This window comes from Electrona antarctica (genome assembly GCF_951216825.1).
Source record: "Electrona antarctica genome assembly, chromosome: 20".
In the NCBI taxonomy this organism is placed as follows: domain Eukaryota; kingdom Metazoa; phylum Chordata; class Actinopteri; order Myctophiformes; family Myctophidae; genus Electrona; species Electrona antarctica.
The window spans coordinates 29,576,343-29,601,661 of record NC_136801.1 but is presented as its reverse complement, the minus strand read 5'-3'; the positions used below and the strand labels follow the sequence as shown (position 1 = coordinate 29,601,661).

Sequence of the window (25,319 nt, the reverse complement as noted above, 5' to 3'; positions counted from 1 at the left end):
ATCATGAGTAAGCAATAAAGCGGTCGTGCAAATGTATCCTAATATAAATAGAAATCATCTAACCATATATAGCTTGCTGCTTAGCAGAAATGGATATTAAAAAATGTAATATTAAAGTAAAGATATTTTGAAATATATTTTCATGAACGGAAATGCCAGCTTCCTTACTCGGATCTCGGGAGGTGTAGTTCCAGACTACTACAGTACATAGCATTCAGAGATTGTATAATAGTTGCAAAAAAGAAAAGAAAAGCAGCGCCCTCTGCTGTTTGTTTCCTTGAACTTGCCTCTGGGGGCAGGCCCCAACAGAATTTGTATAACAGGATGTTGGCCAGGTTGGCCCGGACTCAAGCCTCCACTTCCTGTGGAGCGTCTATTAAGTTTTCATTCCCACTATCAACAATGTATACACGTTCTGAAGGGCTCTGCTGACAGATTCAGTATAGCATAGCTCGGAATCTGTTCTTAACCCATTCTTGGAACCCCTTTTGGTGTTTTAAACATTATGTTATAATTTAGCTATTTTTGAAAAATCGTTAAAATGTGCCTCAAATCTTTCAGAAAATTGTCATGATTTAGAAAACCTTTTTTTTCGACGTCAGGCCTGAATGGGTTAAGAGATTAAAGGCTACATGAGACTAGGCACATACAGGATCATGTTATTGATTTGACCAGTAGGGGTGCTATACAGTACATGAATGGTGCTGGAGTCCTGCATCTGACCAGTAGGGGTGCTAAACAGTACATGAATGGTGCTGGAGTCCTGCATCTGACCAGTATGGGTGCTATACAGTACATGAATGGTGCTGGAGTCCTGCATCTGACCAGTAGGGGTGCTATACAGTACATGAATGGTGCTGGAGTCCTGCATCTGACCAGTATGGGTGCTATACAGTACATGAATGGTGCTGGAGTCCTGCATCTGACCAGTAGGGGGTACTATACAGTACATGAATGGTGCTGGAGTCCTGCATCTGACCAGTAGGGGTGCTATACAGTACATGAATGGTGCTGGAGTCCTGCATCTGACCAGTAGGGGTACTATACAGTACATGAATGGTGCTGGAGTCCTGCATCTGACCAGTAGGGGTGCTATACAGTACATGAATGGTGCTGGAGTCCTGCATCTGACCAGTAGGGGTACTATACAGTACATGAATGGTGCTGGAGTCCTGCATCTGACCAGTAGGGGTACTATACAGTACATGAATGGTGCTGGAGTCCTGCATCTGACCAGTATGGGTGCTATACAGTACATGAATGGTGCTGGAGTCCTGCATCTGACCAGTAGGGGTGCTATACAGTACATGAAAGGTGCTGGAGTCCTGCATCTGACCAGTAGGGGTGCTATACAGTACATGAATGGTGCTGAGTCCTGCATCTCCACCCAAATTACAAATGTTATGCACCTGCACGCTTATTCATGCAGCCTCAACTTAAGACTGCTACCGTCAATATACGGCTGTATCCGTTTTACTTTTTGCTTCCAATTTAGGCTTAATTTATGCAATTTCAGCTCCCGTGAGCTTAATTAGATTTTCAAAAAAACCTTGAAAGAAAAGTTCCTTGACGTGAAGTCGTTTGAGAACCACTGTTCTATGCTTCCCACCCAATAAAACAAGGCCAGTTGTGATCACCGGAATGTCTGCCCGGCGTGCCCCATTTCGCTGCATTCTATTATAAGGCCCATTTTAAATCATTACACTTATTGCTAATGTAACGTCTTAATGACAAACTCAAGAGAGAGAGACCACTAGAGAGACCTGTATATACAGAAATGAGCAGCACCACCTGTTTCTTTCTTGGCCCCCGGCTGTGGGGCTCAAGCCAAACAGCACTTGATTAATCATAGCGGTGACAGTGCCTTCCACCAAGATACCAAATTTAATTATGAAAGCGATAAATAACGTTTTCTAGGACTGTGTAGATCATCTGCCGCGGCCGCATCGTCCACAACTGGTGAGTAATCTTCCCTCCAGGGGCCTGCTGCGCCACCACATCCTCTGGGGAGCAGGGTGGGGGGGGGGGGTTGATAGATGGCCGAACCGTGGCTTTTTATGGCTGAAAGTTTTATTTATGGAGCGTCCATAATAAACGCACTCTCATTATTAACCGTCTGCATCTTCAAATGAAATAGCGATCAAGTGGACTTTTTTTTCCCTTCCCCCCCCCCCCCCTGCTCTGTGGAAACAAAAACAAGAATCAGTTGGTTGGTTGATGTTTTTTTTGTTTTTTTTTGGGGGGGGGGGGGGGGGGGGTGTCATTTGAGAACAGTAATCATCATTTAGGCCTACTCCGGCATATATACGTGTATATAATGAAGCCAAACGATTATTTGATTCTCGTTGTTACAGTATGTAGGCCGGAAATAAACCAGTCGCTTGATTTATATTCATCATTTACAATTTACTGCACCATCTGCAGCCCCATAAATCAGGATGGAGAATATTTGCTTTAGTCTTTACTCCCATGCTCTCATCCAATCCATTATTGTTAATGTGAATTAGCCTACACAAAAAAAGACAACTCACAGGAACGATATTTAGATTTCTCCTGGGATTGCTTCCAGTGTTTATTCCTGAGGTTATTTAACTACTTGAACATCCATATTCTGGGAGGGGAGACATTTACCAAAAATAGCCGATCTACAAGCTCACGACGTGTCACGTTGTGACACCTTGTGAGATTATGGATCGGCAGATTTTGGCGAAGAGATTCGGAGTAGAGGAGGGAAAAGGCCAAGTCCAAGTATAGAGCCATAACTCAGGTCCGTTTTACTAAGTCTAGAGGGTTTAAATGATAGGCTGCATTGCACTTAAATAAATAAATAAATGTGCCTCTCATTCTTTCACATTTCAAGCTTTCCTTTCTCGCCTTGTTGTCCCCAAAAGTTATTCAAGGATGACGATGACAGTTTGTGGCGTCGTGCTGCTCTCTCTCCCACAGATAGATCCTGGCAGGCTGAAGGTTATAAACAGCAATAGAGGCGGAGTGAATTTACTCGGAATACTTCTGGGCGTCAAGATATATCAGAGAGATTCACAAGTGACGGGTGGAAGAGAGGGAAAGAAAAGGATTGGGAGCAGATGAGAGGAGGGGGGGGAAATCAAATAAATCCAGCGTCGGGAGGCTGGCAGACATTATGTCCATTTGTCACCTTGTGCAGCGCGGAGAATAAAAGGCTGGTATGAATGGAGTCTATTACTGAAAGAGAGAGTCACTAAGCTGCTTGCCACTGTTGATTTCTCGCAGCGGTCGATAAATTGAGCAAAGGGGGCCCGAGCGGGGGCCCCTTCCTTCCTTGCATGTTCCCCTTAAACAGCTCCGCATCGGTCGCCGTGTCGCACTTTTCACCAACGCATGAGCAGCTTCTCATGATTGCTATTCTCCGTATTGATTCACTGTATTGCTGTGTGCGCCATGCAGAAAATGCAAAGGAGACAGCCGGTGCCTTTTTAGGGACTATAATGGTTCTAGTAGTACTTTCTGCTGCATACAGTTGGGTGCCACCGATATTGTCCCTTATCATTTGACCCATTTAGGCCTGACCTCAAAATTTAAAAAAATCCTTCTAAATCCTCCAGTTTTCTGAAATAAATATTCTCACGATTTTTCAAAAATAGCAGACCTACAAGCTCGTAGCGCGCCACTCGGTGGCACGCTATGAGCTTGTAGATCTGCTATTTTTCAATAGCTAAATTATAACAATGTTTAAAACACCAAAAGGGGTTCCCGCCCAAAATGGGTTAACTGTCCTTTTGCGCAGATCACGCAAACCTCAGCAAAAAGAAAAGGACAATATCGATGGCCTCCAACTGTATTACACCAATATTATAGTTCTCAGCGGAGGTGTCTACACTTAGTGACAGACGTCTAAAGCATTGATTCTCAACCATGTGGTTCTCAAACTTTTCTGGATCAAGGTCCACTTGAAAATCCTACCCATCTGACCACATAACACCGCGGCATATGAGTGGGCCAACATTTTCAAAGCATCTTAGTTTTATGATCAATCAATCAATCAATCAAAATACTTAAAAATACATTTTGACGTCAATCTTGTGTCTGTTTTGCCCATTACTTGCCACTACTTTGCCACTTACAATATCCTCATGCCCCCAGGGGTCCTTGAGGGGTTTGCAGGGGGTACCCAGCCAAATGATGGATAGTTAGGAACCAAATGGACCCTTTAGTATGTACAAATGGAACCAAATGGACCCGTGAAGGGCCTGATGCATATCAAACTGGGGTCCTTGAAAAAAAATGAATGAAATACTGCTATAAAGCCTCAAAAATGTTCTGTCCCTGGCATATCAAACCAAAATCAATTCGGGGGTCCTATATCATTGATTGGTTGAATACTTTATTAGTCTGAAATGTTACCAGCACGTGGCACAGTAGGACATTAAGGCTAAAAGGATAACACATAGAAGTGCTGTGGACTTGTTCCCATTGTGGTCCTATATGTAAAAATCACACTTATGTGAAGTGAGGGGCGCTCATATTATCATACATCATCACATTTCGTGCTCAGCCAATCAAATTATCACATTCCGTGGTACACACAAAGCTGGGCATGGGAGGGGCTAGAACCCCTCAAAATATATATGTAGGTTCACAATACCCTTTCCCCTCCATGACATAAAAACCGGGTCAGACATTCCTGGCTGAAAAGCCGGATTGGAACTTATAGGAGAATCCAAATACATTTTAGGAGCCTTTGTCAATGCTAAGATCTGAAATCATACTTTCAAAGAATTTTGAATTATGGGGTAATAATAATATTGTTTTAAAAAACAATAAGAGGTCTTTGACCCTTCGGGCTTGACCCCTAATGACATTGTCCCTCTGGTAAATTATTTAGAAATATATGATGCACATGTGACTCCACAAGTGTATTCATGAAACAAAAATAAATAAATTAATGAATAAAATAAAAAGTGCATTCATGTACAGTACATGAGCCTGACAGTACATGTATTTGTTCAAAATGTTATTAATTTACAAACTACAATCAGTGCAGCCACTCCAATAAGGTTCATTTACCCAAACGACGATGATGGTGACGTGAAAATGAGTAACAGAAAAACAATTGTGCAAATGTTACCCCTCAGATCTTTTTTATTGGAACTGGAACCCCCATCAGGATGTCATCCTTTGCGACTGCCTTTCCTATATTTATTTCCCTATCCTAATATATTAAATACTTTTCTCCCAACAATGATGTGCTCATATCAAGTCTCTCCCACTGTCTTGTTTTAGCATTCCAACTCCATCTGACAAATCCCAGCGCTTTGCAGTATCTACTTTCCTTTCATGGTTTTCCTTTCTTTAGAGCAGATTGAACCAGAATGGACCCAGACCGACTCTTTAGAGCAGGGGTTCTCAACGTTTTCATCCGGGGACCCCCAGAAATGCTTTGGCCGTGTCTCGTGACCCCCGCCCCGCCCCCCTCCCCACCCTCAATACAAATTGCCCGCTACAATAACCATAATAATAATAGTGAAAATACATCATGAATAAATACTGAAACCAGATATAATCATTAAGGAAAGTTTATGCATGTACTATGTGTACTATACTAGTATAAGTATCCTGAACAGCAGGCTCTCCTATTATTTGGAGGTATCTGATACACTGGCTGATGAGCAGAATGGATTCAGGAAGCATAGGGCCTGCATTGATCACATATATACTGTTACCACAGTAATTAGAACAAGAATTGAAGAGGGAAAATCTACTTATTCATGTTTTATAGACTTTCAGAAGGCTTTTGATTGGGTCAATAGAGATTTGCTTTTCTTTAAACTAATCCAGAGTGGTGTTGATGGTAGATGTTATAAAGCTATTAAATCATTATATCAGGTTCCAGTAGCATCTGTTCAAGTGAATGATTTCACTACTGGTTGGTTTTCAACACCATTTGGGGTGAAACAGGGAGATGTTTTATCTCCCACTTTATTTGCTATCTTCGTTAACGATCTAGTCCAAGAAATCAAACATTCAGGTTTAGGGGTAATGTTGGATGATGTTGCTGTAAGCTGTTTACTTTATGCAGATGACATAGTCCTCCTGGCAGAGTCCGGAGACGCTCTACAGAAGATGCTGGATATTGTTCAATCCTGGTGCTCAAAATGGAGGCTTATGATTAACCAGAGTAAAACTCAGGTTATGCACTTTAGAAAAAAAGGTACAGAAAGATCTTCTCTGAATTTCTCATTTGGTACTCTGCCTCTGGACTATACTGAAGCATATAAATACTTGGGTTTTATGCTGGATGAATTCATGTCCTATGATCTTGGAATTGGAACATTGGCGGACTCTGCTGGTAGAGCTGTTGGGTCAATAATTAGTAAAATGAAATTTTGTAAAGATCTAGGTTATTCCACATACTCACAGCTCTATGATGCATGTGTCTGTCCAATACTCACGTATGCAGCTGGTGTTTGGGGTTTTAAGGATGATAAAAAGGTTAATTCTATCCAGAATAGAGCCATAAGGTGTTTCCTTGGGGTACATGCATTTGCCCCTTCTTTTGCAATCCAGGGAGACATGGGTTGGGAACCGATGGAGACTAGGCAAAAGGGAGAAGTGATCCGCTTGTGGAACCGTCTTATTAATCTGCCAGAAGATAGGTTAACAAAAAAGGTATTCAATTGGGATAAGGCACACAATGGCCCCTGGATGAAGGAAGTTTTTTCTATTTTTAGAGAGGCAGATCTGTCGTATATCTTTCAAAATATGCTTTGTGGTAATATCAATAGGTTGAGACAAAAACTATTTAGTAATTACAAAGATAAATGGTCAAATGACATATGGTCTAAACCAAAACTTAGATCATATGTCCAGATGAAGCAGTGTTTTGGTACTGAACTGTATGTCAAATCCTTTCTGACCAGAAACCAGCGGTCATTGTGTGCCCAGCTGAGAACTGGTATCCTGCCTCTGGCTATTGAGGTAGGGCGGTTTTCAGCGGTCCCAGAAGAGAATAGATTATGCATTGTATGTGACCTAAATGATGTGGAAAATGAATTTCATTTTATGTTTTATTGTACCCTGTATGATGATTTGAGGGTTCCACTGTTTGAGGTAATGCAACAAAGAAATCCTGATCTATTCTGGGAAGATGATGGACAGAAGTTAGACTGGTTATTTAATTATGAAGTATTTAGGACAGCACAGTTTGTTTCTATAGCCTGGAGTAGAAGACAATCCCAGCTCTTCAAGTAGGTACATGTGTCTCCTGTCACAGGCCTAATGGTGTATTTTATTTTATTTTATATATTATGTAATCTGCTCGTAAGGATCTGGAGTGTCAGTTTGGTATTCAATTGATCATTGTTTGCAAACCGTCATGTCGGTTTATTGTTATTGTAATTGTTCATGTAAACTGTAAAAAGTGTCCTGTAAGTCCATATGGGCTGGGCTTCTTCGGAAGCATGACACTTAAATAAAGAATCAATCAATCAATCAATCATATACTATGTAAACTCTTCATTTCTCTTTTGCAGCCATTTAGTTGCAAATTATTATTTTTTTTTTAATAATTTGGGGACCCCCCAAAATTATTTGGAGACCCACGGGTTGAGAACCCCTGCTTTAGAGCACATTGAACCCTGGAAGAGTCTGAATGGACCCAGACGGACACTCTGTTCTCATTCATACTTAGTTGTGTGTTGGTGTTGCACTGGAAGACCAGGGCAGTTTGTTTGTGTCGCACATTTCAACTCGAGGCGATTCAAAGAGCTTTACACAAAACATATTAAAGATGGAGTGCCATGATTTTTGTAATTTTTCTGTCTATGGAGTTAACATTACTCTAATAGACCCCCAGGTGTTTTGTATGTGTCTATGGAGTTAACATTACTCTAATAGCCCCCAGGTGTGGTTATAATATTGAAATGCGTCTTCCCTGTGCATTTTTGGTTTATTCCTGAAAGCTGAAAGCTTTTGAGTCAAAAGGCCCAATCGAGGCCAAGGTCAAAAGGCCCATTCGAAATGACAGTGACATATATATCACAATATCATCCCCTCCCCTAAGCCCTCCCCCTTTATCATACAACAATCACACCCGTGTGAAGTGAGGGGCGCTCTTGTCGTCGTACATCATCCAATAAAAAATGAATATACTTCATGAATTAATTTGTTAATTTATGTTATTACCTTTTAACCATGATGATACAATGTTTAAAAAAAACTCATCTTCACCATGATCATGTAAGATGACAACTGAATTTATGTGATTGGTTAGCCGATTTTCTAGTCTACATATTACGTAAATTTTCCTTTCATTGTCAATGGCATTTAATGTTTGTGTTGCCACAAATTTACGCCATATTTCAGGCACATATGATGTAATTCTCCATGTGAGACGTGACGGGACAAAAAGATGTATATAGGAGGGGCTAGCGCCCCTCAAAACGTTAAACGTTTGAGAACCGCTGCTTTAGGGGTAACGTGCTTTCATGGAAGTTTCAAATGTTTCCTGCAAAACACGCTGTTATACAGGCTTAATTTCACTGCATCCAGGGTAGACTACATTATATTAGGTCACCATGGTTACTCAGTAGCCTATGTTTGAGTGAGTCTGGGTTGTTATGGTTACCATTGTTGCAAGCCAGAATTCTTGGAGGTTAGGCCCCCCACATCATGGACTCCATATTTGGCCATATAGAACTCCATATATAGAGCTGGCTGACACATCTAAGTCTGACATCATGGAATCCACATTTAAGCACCGCTGACCCTGAACTCCATATATGGATATGACAACATTGGGGTGACAAGAGCGGGAAGTATATAGAAAGAGTTCCAGTCTCAGGCAGCGACAGATTCAAACAACAGGCTGAAAGTGCTCCAGTGGTTCTCTCTCTGTGAAACTATCCTCCATAACTCCTATCTAGAACCTCCCACTCCCTTCCGCCGTGTATCCCAGTTATTTGCATAACACCCTTCTTGCTTGTTACTCAAAGCCATCCTTCGGACACTCTGCGGCAGGTCCCTATAGACAACCATAGTCCCCTTTACTTTGAGTAGTTTGTTTACACGCACATCATGCCATTCTTCGACATCCTGTCCCGGTTGGGCATTGACATGGACCGCTGGATCCTGCTACAGAGTGGGGAGCAGCCCTACAGGCGAGCAGCACGCTGCCATGCCTTTGAGAAGGAGTGGATCGAGTGTGCCCACGGCATCGGGCAAACCCGCGCCAAGGAGGAGTGCAGGGTGGAGTATGACGACTTCTACGAGTGCATGCACAGGCAGAAGACCAACCAACGGCTGTATGTCATCCGTAAGCAGAGAGACAAGCTGGCGAAGGAGGGAGAATACACCATCCCACCCCAGCACTCGGGCACGGGAGAGCAGACACCATGAGGAAATACACCATCCCACCCCAGCACTCGGGCACGGGAGAGCAGACACCATGAGGAAATACACCATCCCACCCCAGCACTCGGGCACGGGAGAGCAGGCACCATGAGGAAATACACCATCCCACCCCAGCACTCGGGCACGGGAGAGCACACACCATGAGGAAATACACCATCCCACCCCAGCACTCGGGCACGGGAGAGCACACACCATGAGGAAATACACCATCCCACCCCAGCACTCGGGCACGGGAGAGCAGACACCATGAGGAAATACACCATCCCACCCCAGCACTCGGGCACGGGAGAGCACACAACATGAGGAAATACACCATCCCACCCCAGCACTCGGGCACGGGAGAGCACACACCATGAGGAAATACACCATCCCACCCCAGCACTCGGGCACGGGAGAGCACACACTGCAGGAGCACTGGCGTATGGGAGGCTCCTCAAGCGATGCACCACGGCATCGCTTGAGGAGGTCCGAGGGGTCTCACCCAAAGCTATAGCCTAACTCAGCTTGTATTGGTTGGCGACCCATTTTAACATTTGAGATCAGCCCATGGGGAGTGACATCATCGCTGTCCGGTGTTCACCCGGATCCTTACAGGGGGGCCTCGGGAAATACACCATAACCACCCCAGCACTCAGGCAAGGGAGAGCAGACACCCTGAGTGAGGGAGAAATACTCCATCCCACCCCAGCACTCAGGGGGTGCATGTGTTTGGTCCGATGTACTAACAGTCCGACACAGGCATTAGTCTGACACCCTACCCAAAACCAAACCCTAAACCTAACCTCACAGGACGCCACAGGTTAGTTTAAACCTGCCATGGGTTAGTTTTAACCTACCACGCATGTCGGGAGCCACAGGTAAGTTTTAACCTGCCGCGCATGTCACGGGAGCCATGGGTGAGTTGTAACCGGTCTGTAACCAGCCACGCATGTCGGGAGCGACAGTGTTGTCGGACTAATGCCTGTTGGACTGCTAGTATGTCTAACCAACGTATGCACCCCCCCCCCCCCACAAGGTAGGTGGGAAGCAAACCAAGGATGGAATTTAAATAAAAAAATCAGACCAGTCTGAAGCGAGTGGTGCAACAGCACCCCCTATTGGTACTCTAAACATCGGGACATAGGTTAGGACATAGGGACATAGCTGTTCCTTGGAGTGGTTGCACCACTCAAAAATAACTACCAGTGAGCGAGACAACGCGAAGCCAAGGAAGACCAACTAACTCTGGCATACAAGGTGAAAAGGTGAGTGAGAAACCTGCACTGTATGACAAACCTCAAGGCACTGGTACACCATATATAACCAGTGCAAGCATTTGACACTAATGGTATGCATATAAATCACATCACCATAATCCAACAAGGGAAAAGGAAAGTTGCCTCAACCAGTTTTTTCTTGGCAAACAAATAAGGAAAGGAATGCACAATTAAAATCTAGAATAAAATCCTAGCTTGATTTTGAGCTTCTTCACTACGTTTTCAAAGTTGTCATCAATTAAATACTTTTACTGTATGAGACTACTTCAATTTGACTACCTTGTAAGGTTACAATGCCAGAAGGAGCTCATCCATCTACCAGTTCAGAAATACCATTATAAAGTGTCATTGAAAGCAATGTTCAAGGGAAACAGTGTTTATTTTTACAAGGTTAGCATAAAAAAGGCCAACAAATCTTGGGTCTATCTATCTCAGGGATAACATTTTCTCTTAGGTTTCCCTCTAGAAACTCTCTGGTATTTTAGCCAAAGGGCTGCATGGAAAATGTGTGCTCAATGCAAATACTGTAGCATTATCAAAGTTATTTATTGTGACATTATTTACCTGGTCTATTTTGGTGTATTGAATAAATCTACATTGCCCTGGTTTCGTTATGCTGGGGTCGTTTGTTAATGAAGAAAAGTATCTTCTTTGCAGCTGCGCTGCGGAGGCGACGTGGTTACAGAGAGCACAGCATGTGCCGCCTCGTCTCATTACTGTGGTGACCTTACCTCACAAAGTATACAAGTACATTTACTCAACTAATGTACTTTTTACAGTTTTGATACTTTTACTTTACTTGATGTCAAGACCGCAAATGATGTATACTTTTAATAGCGCCGTGGTTACAGAGAGCACAGCATGTGCCGCCTCGTCTCATTACTGCGGTGACCTTACCTCACAAAGTATACAAGTCAAAGTATACAAGTCAAGACCGCAAATGATGTATACTTTTAACTCTACTACAGTTTTATGCTTCATACACATCTTCCTCATTGCTCATCACCCTCAATTATATAAAGGCTTTGTCCCTTTGGCTTTGTTCATCTGCAAAGACTATAAATTAATTTCCTGATTAACCAGATTAATCAGGAAATTAATCGGGAGTCCCGACAACTGAGCTGGTCGCCAGGCACCCGTGGCAACCATAGAGCTATAATATATCTAGAGAACGGATTGAGGAGAGACAGCCCCCCCCCCGCTATTCACTTGCTCAGTGGCGCTTTGGAAGAACCCGGAAGACCGACCAAGTCTTCCGGGTAGTACCCCTCGAGCGTTGATATGATTGGTTGGCTCCTATCATAGTACCCCTCGCGCTGTTCTTGTGGTACCTCTACGTTATGTCCTATTCATAAATTCAACCTTGGCCCAGACCGCCTGCAGTACCAGGTTCTGACCAGTAGGGAGACGACTTCAACGTTGGTGGCAACTGTAATATCACAAGTTGATTGGCATTAGATTTGTTTTTACTTTGGCTACTTTAGCACCCCAATGCCGTGGGGCTGCTTTCTGACTCCATGCAGGCCCGCTTTTCATCCAGTAAGAGACACAATAAAGACACAAAGGGGGTTAATGTCCTTGCAGACTGATGAGTTTTTCGGAAAAACTGCTGAAAATTGCCGAAGATATGCATCAGTCTGCAAGGACCTTAATTTCCTTAAATGTGCATTCCACATTAAATTCAAAACATGATTCTGAATAGAAATAAAGTCTCCTCTGGGTACTGGCGACCTTAAAGAACAAGACGGCAAAAAAGAGTTGCAGGTTGAGGTACATTCTAATTAGTACTCAGGCTCGCTGGAGGCTACCCCACAACCCCCCTCCCCCCTCCTCTGATTACCGGCATTACAGCAAATTTGCAGTTCATAATCAGTCTCGGATTCATGCTAAATTGCTCATTATGCCATTTATAGATGTCACTCTGCCTTCGAGTTTGCATTAATGTGGTTTAATCTGCAACTCTGCGTGTGTGTGTGTGTGTGTGTGTGTGCGAGCGCATGTGCATGTGCATGTGTGTGTGTGAGCGCGCGCATGTGTGTGTGCGCGCTCATGCGTGAGTGCGTGCGTGTGTGTTTCCCTTATGTCACATCAGAAGAAGGATATAAAAAATAAAAGGATTCCTTTTATTTTTGCTTGACATTTGTAAAAAGAAAATGTCTCTGCTTTATCTTATCTTGTATATATTGAGTAATATAATTCTAGTAGCCTATTAGATGAATTAATTTATCCATAGTTGTCATATTTATGATGATCCAGTCTTTTCTTTTTTAATCTGTAAAGTAAACTGAAGATGTGTATTAACTGCTGTCTAGGCCTATAGACTATATGGCCCTCATTTATCAATGGAGTGTAAAATCTGCCTCAAATTCGAGCGTCGGTTTTGGAGTACACTCATGTCGGCACGGCATTTATAAAGTGATCGCAAACAGCTGATCCTTCCTTAATTTCGTTCCTATAGCTGATAAATGTGACGGCTGAAATCAATCTGGCACGCCCTATGAAATCAAGCCTCGCCCTCGTTTTTGTGACGCATCAGGTTTATCCTTAAACGAGGACGAGACGAGGAGATTGCCACATACCGTAACTCCAGAAAGACATGGGCCTGCTGTAGATTAGCCTACAGTAGGCTACCCATGTTGGGAGACTTGACTGCAACTGCAGCAGACAGCAGTCCACTCTGCACTCTCCAACGTCCCTCCAAGTCATGAAAAGGCAGCGCAAATCCTCGCATGTATGTGCTCATGCAAAACACTGTTTAAATGGCATCTAACTTGCAACATTCTTTTTAATTGCGCGATTTTAATTGCTTGTACACTTGGAAATATCCTACCAATTTCACATGTATGTTTCTATGTATGACTGTATAGTTAAGACCTTCTTCAAGCAATCGCTGAAAGCTAGTAGAGCTTTCAGCGATTGCTTGAAGAAGGTCTTTGACCGAAATGTTGCTTAATAAAAGTGTTCATATTGAACTGCAGACGTTGTGCGGGGCTTCGTGCACTTTATGTGCATTTGTTTTGAATACTTGTAGCCCTGCCTACGCACCCGCCTCTGAGCTTATCAGGTGTGCATAACACTTTGGTGCCTAGCAGCATAAGAATAGTAAAAGGCAGCAGCAAATTAAAATGAATTAATCTTCGATTTAAAAGAACTGAGCGTTGCATCATTTTCTGGGAGTTTGTTCTAGATTTGTGGCGCATAAAAACTGAATGCTGCTTCTCTCTCCATGTTTAGTTCCGACTCTGGGAATATAAAGCTATAGACCAACAGCAGTATTGTTGAAAATCAATTATTTTCGACAGGGAGCCATGCAGTACAAAGATATAAAAACTGGAGTGATCTTGGTATTAAGGACTCAAGCAGCAGAGTTCAGAATCAACTGCATCTGTCTGATCGATCTGTTAGGGAGACCTGTAAAGACACAGTTACAGTAGTCTAGTCTACTCTACTGAACATGAAATGTTTGGACAAGTTGTTTTGTTTCCTAATCCTGCCGAGACATACAGTAAGTCCTTTAATCCACCTCACTAATGAGGTGTCTAGATCATTCTTTGTGGCTTGTAGAATTGCTTTTCGGCCACCTGCATTCAGCTTAGCTGTGCACGTGGCATTTCTCCATGGACCAACACCTGACAACCAGTGTGCCATTTAATCATGGACAGACACCTGACAGTCAGCATGGCATTTCTCCAAAGACAACCAGTCAGAAATTTGTATTTTCCGTGGCCACGATGAGACAAAAACCTGTCGGTAGCCTACTTTATTTCAATAGGTACCTAAAATATACATGCTTCAGTCAATGCTAATAATGATTGATTCTGTATATACTCCACGCCAGGAGACTTTAAACAGGCCCAGACATAATGTTCATTTACTCTCTTTAGATATATTTTCCATTTCAGATTTAGATTACATGCATGTGTTTGAGTAAACCTAGAAAGACACCTACCAATGCAAATTCATTGTATTGTATGTATTATATAAGACTCTTTCAGACCATATTTAACACAAAATTTAATATTATTGAGTGGTGTAAACCACTCCTACAACTGGCTTTGTTGAGTGGTGTAAACCACTCCTACAACTGCCTTTGTTAGTCTGTGCAGAAAAAATGAGCATGGTTGCTATGTTCACCCTGTTCACCCGGGTGTGATTTCATTACGTCAGACATGATTTCATTACGTCAGACAGGCTATATAAGACCTTACACCACTCAGTTCACACGGGTGTGATTTTTAGTTTACGTGTCTGTCTGTCTGTCTGTCTGTCTGTCTGTCTGTCCGTACCAAATAAAATGAGCATGGTTGCTATGGTCACCCAGTTCACACGGGTGTGATTTCATTACGTCAGACATTACGTCAGACCACAGCTGATCAGTCTATATAAGACCTTACACCACTCAGTTCACACAGGTGTGATTTTTTTATTACTCCCTACTTTATCTACTTTTCTCCACTTAATTCTTGTGAGTAACTCAGGTTACTTCAACACACTTTTTTATATAACTCCAACAATCCTGCAAATTGTTACACACCATCTCTATAGTCATGTGTTCAAGACGGATCTGTCCGATATTTCATATCCCATCCTAATTGGCTAACATTGGCTTTCAAAGTTTGCAGGATTGGCCCGTTTTGAACAAAAATCATGAACACAGCGTGCAAATTAGGTGAAATCTTTCACAGACTTTCCTACTAGGCTGAGGAATATATATCGCACCCTTTTCACATTGGCCTGTTATAGCGCCACCAACAGGTGGATTTTTGCAAAACCCATTTTTGGGACAAAATGCCTCAAATCATCCAATTGCCATCCAAGGCGTAAGAAGAAATGGCACCCTTTTCACATTGGCCTATTATAGCGCCACCAAGAGGCCACAACCTGACCTGCCTTGGTGGAGACCTGTGCCCCGAGCGGCACTTCATCTAGTTCCACTCTGTGTTGCTTATTAAGGTGCAAAATGTCACCCAGCGTTGATCGGAAGCAATCAACTTCCACTCATAAACTCTAACCTAATATCTGCACCTGGTCCATGCATGCATAAACAAAGATTATTCCTCCTTCAATCATGTGGAAGTTATCTCATCGACTAGCACTTCCAGCATCATCAGACAGCCACAGTACACTACTTTAACCCTGAATGTACAAACCACACCAATGATTCGCCGTGCATGGAGTTGCATTGGCCTTAAAACTGTTTTGTTGCAAGGAGTTGCAACAAGGAGTGCCGTTTGGGCTTTAGAGTTTGGGCTTAGAGTTAAAGTCACGCTACTGTGCCTTTAATATGTTTTGAAGGGCGCTAGCCCCTCCTATATCCAGCTTTTAGTGTACTAGACCGGTGCCCGGCTGTAGAGCAGAGTAGGTAACGATGGAGGTTGGAGATCCATGCCCCACCCGGCTATGCAATACCCGTTGTACCCGTGTCAGAATACCCGTTCCACCCATCTGTCTGTGTCCCTTTTATGCCCCTAATGGAGATTTCTGTATCTGTCTCTCTGTGTTCCTTTATTCCTACAGTATATGGAGTTCTGTGTCAGGCATGCCCAAATATGGAGTGTTGTGATGTCAGAACAGGCCAGCTCCATATATGGAGCCTGGGCAGGGGCCCTGTCCAGAGCCCGGCAAGAGGCCTTTTGTGGTAGTTCTGGACAACCGTGGGTCAGACCGATTCGACACCGGGCACTGCGGTTCTCGAGTTACGTGGATTACAGACATACGTACGTACAGAGACTTGGTTCATTTATACCGGTAGATAGATGTTCACAAACTTTGTCCTACACAAACATTAAATTCCCATTGACAATGAATGGAAAATGTTACATCATAGTGTCTGAGCATTAGACATAGTGTCTATTTTACGTCATGATGATGCACGATGATAAGAGTGCCCCTCACTTCACACGGGTGTGATTTTTGTTAAAATTAGTATTACATTTCTCTCTGTATTCTGATAGTAAAATCCTGGGTGTTCATTTAAAGGTAAGTGTTATATATATATATTTGTTAAAAGGTTAAAGAACTGTATACACATTGCTATAGAGCGTCGCAGTCCCGCCCCCTACCATGGCCCAGGAAATGATTCTCCGTTCATTTTCCTCATAGACATTTCTGTTTTTATTTATTATTTATTTAAAGACGTTTACGCCGCGGACAAAGCCAACTCGAGTCGTGACAAATCATGACAACAAACACATTTTTTGGACCGAACAAAGAATTAGAAAGAAGAAAAAAACGGCAGGTTACAACACTTTGTTGTTTTTCTTCTTTGTAATTATTTGTTTGGTCCAAAATATTGTTTGTGTTGTCATGAGTTGTCACGACTCGAGTTGGCTTTGTCCGCGGCGTAACCGTCTTTAAATAAATACTTTTTGAAATGTCTATGGGAAAAATGCATTGGGATTCATTTCCTGGGCCATGGTAGGGGGCGGGACTGCGACGCTCTAATAGTGTTTGTTCAGTAGGAAATGCATATTCAGGTCAGGATACCAATTTAGTCCAATAAAAAAAAAAGCCAAAGCCAAACACCCATGATAGAGCCATGGATGAGCCTGGACCCAGCACCCAGAAACATCTCTCAATGGAAGTTTGGTCAGTTCTCCTTCCCTGATTCGTGTCGTTTGGTTCCTCATTATCGCAACTCTCCTGAATTGGACTCACTCTCAGAGATCGTTTTGTCCACTGATTTAGTTACGTCATTCATTAAAAGGGAGATATTTTAGACAGATCTACACTGTTAATTTGAATCGGTCATTGTTTATGGGGGGCGTTCGGCGCTGATGACTGCCGTATCAAGAGATCTTTAATTAGTGGCTTCTGTGTGAAAGACAGATTAACCCATTTTGGGCGGGAACCCCTTTTGGTGTTAGCATTATGTTATGCTTTAGCTATTGAAAAATAGCAGATCTACAAGCTCATAGCGCGCCACCGAGTGGCGCGCTACGAGCTTGTAGGTCTGCTATTTTTGAAAAATCGAAGAACGACCGACATAGAAACATAGCTTTTTCAGAAAACTGTCAGGATGTAGAAGACATTTTTAGAATCTGAGTCAAAATGGGTTAAATGTAAAACAAAAGGCACGTTTGTGCGGTGAGAACAGAATATGTTTAATTACCATGTTAATTCATTATAAAAAGGTAACGCACAATGAGACAGAAAGGTCACTTTATTGTCTGGAATCATTCTGCTTATGCCGTCTCCGGGTCTTTGGAGATCCATCCATTGTTGCCACAGTATGTTGCTTGTTTACGTTATCCATTCATTGCATTCAAAGTATCAAATGCTTCAATTAACACTCCCATCACCCAGGACGAAGTTCTTTGTCATTTCTATTAGTAACGCCCGACGCTCAGGACGAAGTCTTGTCCAAAAGACGAAGTTTATTGATATGATAACGGATCGCATGGCTCCACAGCCTGGGAGCGCCTGTTGAGCAATCCTCGGTGACGCGCAAGAGTGAGATGTCATCGAAAAACTCCCTCCCCTGTTTAGCTGATGAAAACGAAAATCTTAAAACTCGATCTAAATCATCCCGTCCAATTATGAAAAAAGATCCTGTGTTAGACGGCGCTCCGCGGTCCAGTCGCTAGTCGCAATAGATTTATTCTTGTCTCCCGTTGTTGTCGATCGACTCTAGAGTGGTGTGGCTATTGTTAGCTGCTACACACACATCAACACGGACCGGAAGTCCGTCCGGAAAAGGGGTCCGTGTTTATAAATCGAATGGGCGCTATAATGTAATGGATTAAATAACCCTGGGCAATTAAAGTGTTAAATGGTTTGCACAAAGCTATAGAAACTTTTTGTGATTAACCTTTGATTAACCTTTGATGACTTAGATGTCTACAAATATGTACACAGTAAGGGCTCCATTTTCGTTCGATCATTCCAGCACACCCATGACCACACCTCTAGGCACAAATACCGCGTCGCGGGTAAAGGCGGCGACAAAAATGGAGCCCTAAATGTGTTTGTTTTGGTGCAAGGGTAGAGGACACAGTATTTAAACCGACATTTTACGTTTTTGACAAGGATCTTCTGAGTCAAGCTTGACTCTGAGGAAGATGCTTGTCAAAGTGTCAGTCAGTCAGTCAGTCAGTCAGTCAGTCAGTCACTAGTCAGTCAATCACCCTCTGCAAAAAACATGGAGACTTGCTCCAATATTACTTTGGGTAGTCTATTTGGATTGCCCAGATAAACTGTTTTTGCAAATGTTATAATGTAGCTCTAAGTGCAAGTTCAATAAGGACAATCTCTTGCCTCACTATTTCATATTTGCACTTTAGTTTCTTGCTGGGAATTCTCCACAAAAAATACTCTCATTCACAGCTTGACGTGTGAGCACTACTAGCCAACTGGAATATGCCAATCTGCAGTCAGCCAATCAGGCAATTGGGTTTCGTCTCTATAGCTGCCTCTGAAGCTGTCATTCTTTTTTTTCTGAAAGTGGTGAGCAACCCGCCTCCATCCCCAGCTCCACCTCATTAAAAGTCTTAAACATTAAGACTTTTTAACATTAAAAAATGTTAAAAAATCACACCTGTGTGATCATCATCGCAAATGTCATTCAGCCAATCACTTTTGGCGTCTTCACTTTTCTGATCTCACTTTTATCTTCAATATGTACTTTGCTCAGCCAATCAAATCATCGCTATGGGGTGATCAGCCAATCATAAGCCAATGTTTGTGTTCACACAAACCCGGACAGCTGGGCATAATGGGCTCTGAAAAAATAACAAATAACAAAAAGAAAATCAACTTTATTAGGAAACACTTGAGTGTCGTTCTAACATTGCAAACTCTTGTCTTCTCGTGTCTTCCCTGTCAAGCCGTGATACTGCGAGTCTTCACTGTCTCAGACAGACAGCCAATCACGAGGTTGTTGCCAGCAGAGCAATATAGTTGCCATTGTTGGCAACTGCCGTGACAGAAATAAGCTAACCAACCTCCAAAAACCAGGCAAGCAACAGTGGAAAAAAAACAATCCAAGTTTTGTTGGAAATAAGCAGACTTGGCAACCCTGCCTGGAGTAGACCAGAGCCAGAGTTACGCAAACTCTGTTCACTTCATGGGGCCAGTCCAATGGCAGCTCTTCTACAGACAGTAGACTTCTATTGAATGGGGACAACGAATGGGGACAACCGGAAGTTGTTTGCTGCCCCCTCAATATCGCAACTTTTCTATTAGAGTCGACTAGGTGGCAAACATGTCGTCTACATTTCACAAGTAGATGTTAGGTCAGGTTGTCACATGACCAAAAAAGCTAAGACTATATGGAGGAACACACAACAAATCGGGGGGTACATTTAGCTGGGGAAAGCCATATTGAAGAGGTGGGTAAAGGATCGGGCTTAAAGGCTTCTCTGATAGTATTGGAGAGTGCATTCCACAGGGTTAGGGCAGAAAAGGAAAAGCGCTATCGCACCAGGTACGGTACTTGGTCTTGGGGATCTCCAGGAGGTTGACGTGAGGGAGAGGGGACATGATGACATGATGTCGTAGGTGTGAGCCAGATGAGCCAGAGACTAATTGTCAATTTTTCTTAAAGGACCTATAACATAAAATTCAACTTTTTCAATTTCTTTTGTGTTTTTGGGGCTCCCATATGTGTTTTCTATCCCCATAAATAACCAATTTTGAACAATCAGGCTTTCATATCATATGGGTGCTTTAATGGAAATTGGTCTCAGGAACAGCTCAACTGATTTTGTCCTCATCGTGATGTCATCAATGTCACCCTACTTTGTATAATTCCTCCTTCTTCAGTCTTCAGTTCCAAATTTGCATTTCCACTTTGTTTACAATGTCCACCATTGTTGATTTTCCAAGCTGGCATGGAATGGAAACAAGCCTGGTTTTATCTAGCATCAGTATTATATTGACTGAAATATTAAATAATCTGCATATCAGCACCCCCACCACCTCAGGACATTGTGGTACTGCAGCTAAAACTGCTTTAAAAGTCCAGAAAGAAATGACAAGGACTGGTTATATCAGAGTGGTGATTGAAGCTCAAACCATTAGAAATAACTTTGAGGGACATAGACAATGCACAAAAGCAAAACATAAATGGTAGAGACATATGCTGCTGCCTGAGCAATTAGTTATCTGTAAACATGGATCAGACAATAGGAGGATGAGAGAAGGCCGACGCAGTCTGTTTTGATATTAAATATAAAAGCGGTTTTAAAATGCACGTTATTTGCGCTTTAATGCAATGTTTGCACCAACTTGATCTCTCCTTTATTGAACTGCATTTTCTCTCGACCGTATAATTATGGCACAGCTGCCCATTACTACAGAGACACTTCCAACTGCAAAGCCAATACTGACATTTTGGAAACAAAAGACTTAGAGCGTTATGTGCCCCACTTCATTTTGGGATCCTCTGCACCTTAAAGGCCCTTTCAGACATGCAGCGAGTGACGCAGGCGTTGTCGCCTGGATCAGCGACAGGTCTGCTCATGAGAGCGTGAATAAAAAACTCACCACACAATCTAGTCACCCGTGGGCGTGTACACGAAATGAGCACGTGTGCAGTGCACCAATTTCATGGGACCGCGCCCGTGAAAATACGCTTGTGTAATCGTCCCTCAACTTCTCCTCACGTCCAAAACAAACGCACGCCTCTCATTGAACCCCCCCCCCCCCCCCTCTGTAAAGGCCTTTAGATGTGTCATTACTGGGGGGCTTAGAGGAAATTTACACATTTTCAGACATCAATGATTTAATTGGTGTCAAACCTCAGACCTGATTATGATGACAGACATAAATGGCTTTTTGAACAAAATACCTAAAGTCCAATTGTAATTTGCGTACAGCTGCTTTCTTAGGATCGTTTTGAATGAGGATAGTGAATCGAGAATTTGGATGGTTTTGGTAGGTCGTTACACATTAGTGTCGGACGAACAGCATTCTTCCACATGTGTGAAGAACATGTGTGCCGACAAAAGTATAAATCAGGCTTGAGGATGATATTTCCACGTTGTGTAGGATATGAACTGACCTGGCTGTAGCCCTTCACCACGCCGCTGCCAAACGTCAGTGATGTGATGTTTGGTGACACGTCATTCCCTCTCCGCAGACTCGGGGCGCTCTGCTGGAGCCTGGTGTTGTATACCTCACAGCCCCGCAGTCACCCACACACCTCCCACTCCCAGCTCTGACAGCCTGCATGAAGAAATAGGACGAGAAATGTGTTTTTTTTGTTTTGTGTTTTTTTTAACACACAACTGTGTTTATGTGAAGCTCTCATAACACGCAGGGGGGGGAACAGCGGAGGCCTTGAGGTGTTTTGTACGATTTTATGTTATGTGACATGACATTTTCATGCTAATACTGCTTGGTTTCTTACCTCAGTGGGTCTCAGACATTTTGATGTTGAGGACCCCCAAAATGATTGAGTACATTAAATAGGGCTTAACCCATTTAGGCCTGAGATCAGATTCTAAAAATGTCTTCTACATCCTGACAGTTTTCTGAAAAAGCTATGTTTCTATGTCAGTCGTTTTTTTCGTTTTTTTCAAAAATAGCAGACCTACAAGCTCGTAGCGCGCCACTCGGTGGCGCGCTATGAGCTTGTAGATCTGCTATTTTTCAATAGCTAAAGCATAACATAATGCTAACACCAAAAGGGGTTCCCACCCCCAAAATGGGTTAAGAAGTGTTTATTCCTCATTTTGCTGGGGAACCCCCTCTGATTGTCAAGGACCCCTGGAGGTCCCCATACCCCACGTTGAGAACCAGTGATTTGTTACCTTCAGACTCAGGGACCCCTACAATACAGTTGTTTTCTTTGTATTTAATATGAGTATGTGTGACAAGTACCTGAAGAGTACCTCAACTAAGCCCTATTTTGTTATCTAATTTTGAAATATTTTAACAAAACAAGATCTTTTTATGGGGGTCGTACTGGCGCAAAATTATTTTCAGATGGGGGTCCTTGACATGAACATTTTTGAGAACCCCTGATCTATTGGCAAACTTGATGCCTAAAATTCTATAACGCCTTCGATGTGAACAAGTGGCCTCTCACGCGATGCACGTCATTGACGCTCTCTGTCTGTCAGAGCCTTGAAGTTGTCCTTTCTGCTGATTGACAGGCTGAGTGAACTGTCAGAACACCCCAGCAGCATCAAGCTAAAGTTCACAAGGACGCTCTGCCATCAATTGTCATACAGCTGCTTCTGATGTCTGATTCAAATGCCCACAGAGACACATAGAGAAATATTAGGCCTTAAATATAAAATCACATGCTCCAATGATGTAAGTCATGTCATTTTTTACAAATTCTTAATTTCTTTTTCACATTTATGGGGGGTGAAAATGGAAATTTAACATGGAGGTGCCTACACATGTTAATAGGTGCCCACTCTTCTGGTTTCCATTTGAACAGTACTGAGCATATGAACTTTTGCTAGCTTCCCTGGGATATACAGTAACTGTCTGTACTACCACAACACTGCTCGCTCAGCTCATACGAGTATGAAACCTCAATAAAACAGTGAGGTATGGAATGGGAATGAAAAAAAAAAAAAACACACAGCCAAGGAATATCATCTCTCAATACATCCCCATTCCCCCACCAACGCCTCTCTCGGATAGAGATATTTACATGAAAACAGTCACCCAACAGCCAACCATCCCTGGAAGTTACAGTAGTAGCCCCACATTGGCTACATTTCCAGCCCATCAACATCACTGCACGTAGCATCAAAGAGAGCACTTTACAGATAAGCTATACCATACATACTTAAGTAGTGTGAAATAACCTAGAATTTCTGCTTTTCCAGTCTCACACTGTGCTGCATTCTGGCAGTATGGCAGCCTTAACCAAAGCCAGACACCTAAATAAATAAGTGTGCAGGAGATGTGCAGTTGAAGCTGTATTACGGGGCTGACGGCTTAAGCTTAGGGAGAGGCAATGAGGGACAAATTTAGCAGCAGATCTTAGAATAACTAGGTGGGGATAAGGCTTATGAAAAAAGTGCAAATGGCTGCACTTCTGGACGGTGTGCTTAAGGCCCAAGATGAAGTGCTGACTGTCATGTTTTTGCAGCTTCGAAGAAGAAGTTTTAATGAACTGGTTTGTATATTCTCAATCCAATCGCCAAGGAAGCTGAAGGAGGGATTAGTGGAATCGTTGCCTTGCTTTGACTGCGCGCCGTTCCGGTGATCCAGTTAGTAGAGTGGTGATAGGACGCACACTCCACGAGACAAGTCGACAAGATCTTTTCTGCCAATCTTCAACTTTAATTGAGCCTTTTTTAACCCATTTTGGGCGGGAACCCCTTTTGGTGTTTTAAACATTATACGTTATAATTTAGCTATTGAAAAATAGCAGATCTACAAGCTCATAGCGCGCCACCGAGTGGCGCGCTATGAACTTGTAGGTCTGCTATTTTTGAAAAATCGTGAAAATGTGCCTCAAATCTTTCAGAAAATGGTCATGATTTAGAAAACTTTTTTTTTGTATTTCGACGTTAGACCTGAATGGGTTAAAGTGTTAATAGGCCTATCAAAGCTCCTCGTGGTGAGCCACACACGGCCGGTATTAGTGAAAAGAGAGAAGAAACACTGGAAATCTACCATCTCCATGTCAGTCTGGTGTGACCAGGACATCTGTTCCATGGGAGATATACTGTACTCCTCCCCTCCCTCTAGATGCTCCCTCTCTTCTGATGCACATGTGCCACCTTCTCTCCAAATGGCCAATGGAAGTGTGCTGTTGCGGTTTTCATCTCCTCCTCCAGTGGAGTCGATACATCACTGCTTTCTGGAGCTATTACCGATATGCTCCGGCCAAGTGGAAAACCTCTGTCTGTCTGCTGCTTATCAACAGACAAACTCTCATCAAACCAACGCCCCACACCCCTTCCCCCCCGCCCCCAAAATGTATTTTCAGCACAGATTGTCTTTATTTGTTTTCTACATTTCTCCCCCTTTCTAGCCATTGGAAGTTTCTAGCACGTGAATTGAGTAAATTAGTAGCAGTAGTGGACAGTGATTGCATTTTTTTGATAACTTTCAAGACAAATATTGTACTTTTGGCTCCACTACATTTCTAGAAATGGAAAAAAGTTCATTATGAATTATAATTATTTAAAATATCTATGAATCGTCGTGACTCGAGAACCGTCCGCCCCACCGACTTCAAATTCGTGTTCCACACGCGTTCCACACCGCCACAGGGAGTGCAGTGCCCGGTGTTGAGTCGGTCGCATCCACGGCTGTCCACAACCGCCATAAAAGGCCTCTGCCCGGGCTCTGGCCAGGGCCCCTGTTCTGACAGCACAACACTCCATATTTGGCCAGAGAGACAGATACAGAAATCTCCATATATGGGCATAAAAGGGACACAGACAGATGACTGGAACGGGTACTTTGACACGGGCACAATGGGTATTGCATAGTCGGGTGGGGCATGGATCTCCAACTTCCATCGTTACCGACTCTGTGCTCTACAGACGGGCAAAGGTCTAGTATAGTGAAAATAGCAGATTACAAAGTGCACATCGGCTATTCTCACTAATATATTGTTAAAAACCATCAATACAGCAACAATATTAAAAAGAAAATGTACTTTGTAATGTGCAGTCTTGAATACTTTAAGTATTCAGTACCTGCTTTTAAATGACCTAAGAATTTTATAAGCACGTGCTCCATACTTAGTAGTAT

General features: G+C 42.9%; 1 protein-coding gene and 1 long non-coding RNA gene across 4 annotated transcripts in view; one reads left to right on the top strand and one right to left on the bottom strand.

Moving 5' to 3' along the window:
- LOC306913377 overlaps positions 1–25,319 on the bottom strand; it is a 129,725-nt gene that overhangs the window by 47,388 nt on the left and 57,018 nt on the right. For 2 of the 3 annotated variants that reach the window (XR_013788525.1, XR_013788526.1), the window contains exons 4-5: positions 21,649–21,812; positions 18,616–19,366 (exon numbers count right to left, since the gene is read on the bottom strand). This is a non-coding gene — a long non-coding RNA (uncharacterized lncRNA). Of the gene's footprint in view, positions 1–18,615; positions 19,367–21,648; positions 21,813–25,319 lie in introns of those variants that run through there. The other variant, XR_013788524.1, reaches the window with a different exon arrangement.
- LOC306912745 (NADH dehydrogenase [ubiquinone] iron-sulfur protein 5-like) lies at positions 9,055–9,375 on the top strand (the record flags this gene model as incomplete). The annotated part of the gene is made up of 1 exon (XM_079489191.1): positions 9,055–9,375. The coding sequence occupies one exon, from the start codon at positions 9,055–9,057 to the stop codon at positions 9,373–9,375; it is 321 nt and encodes a 106-aa protein (XP_079345317.1).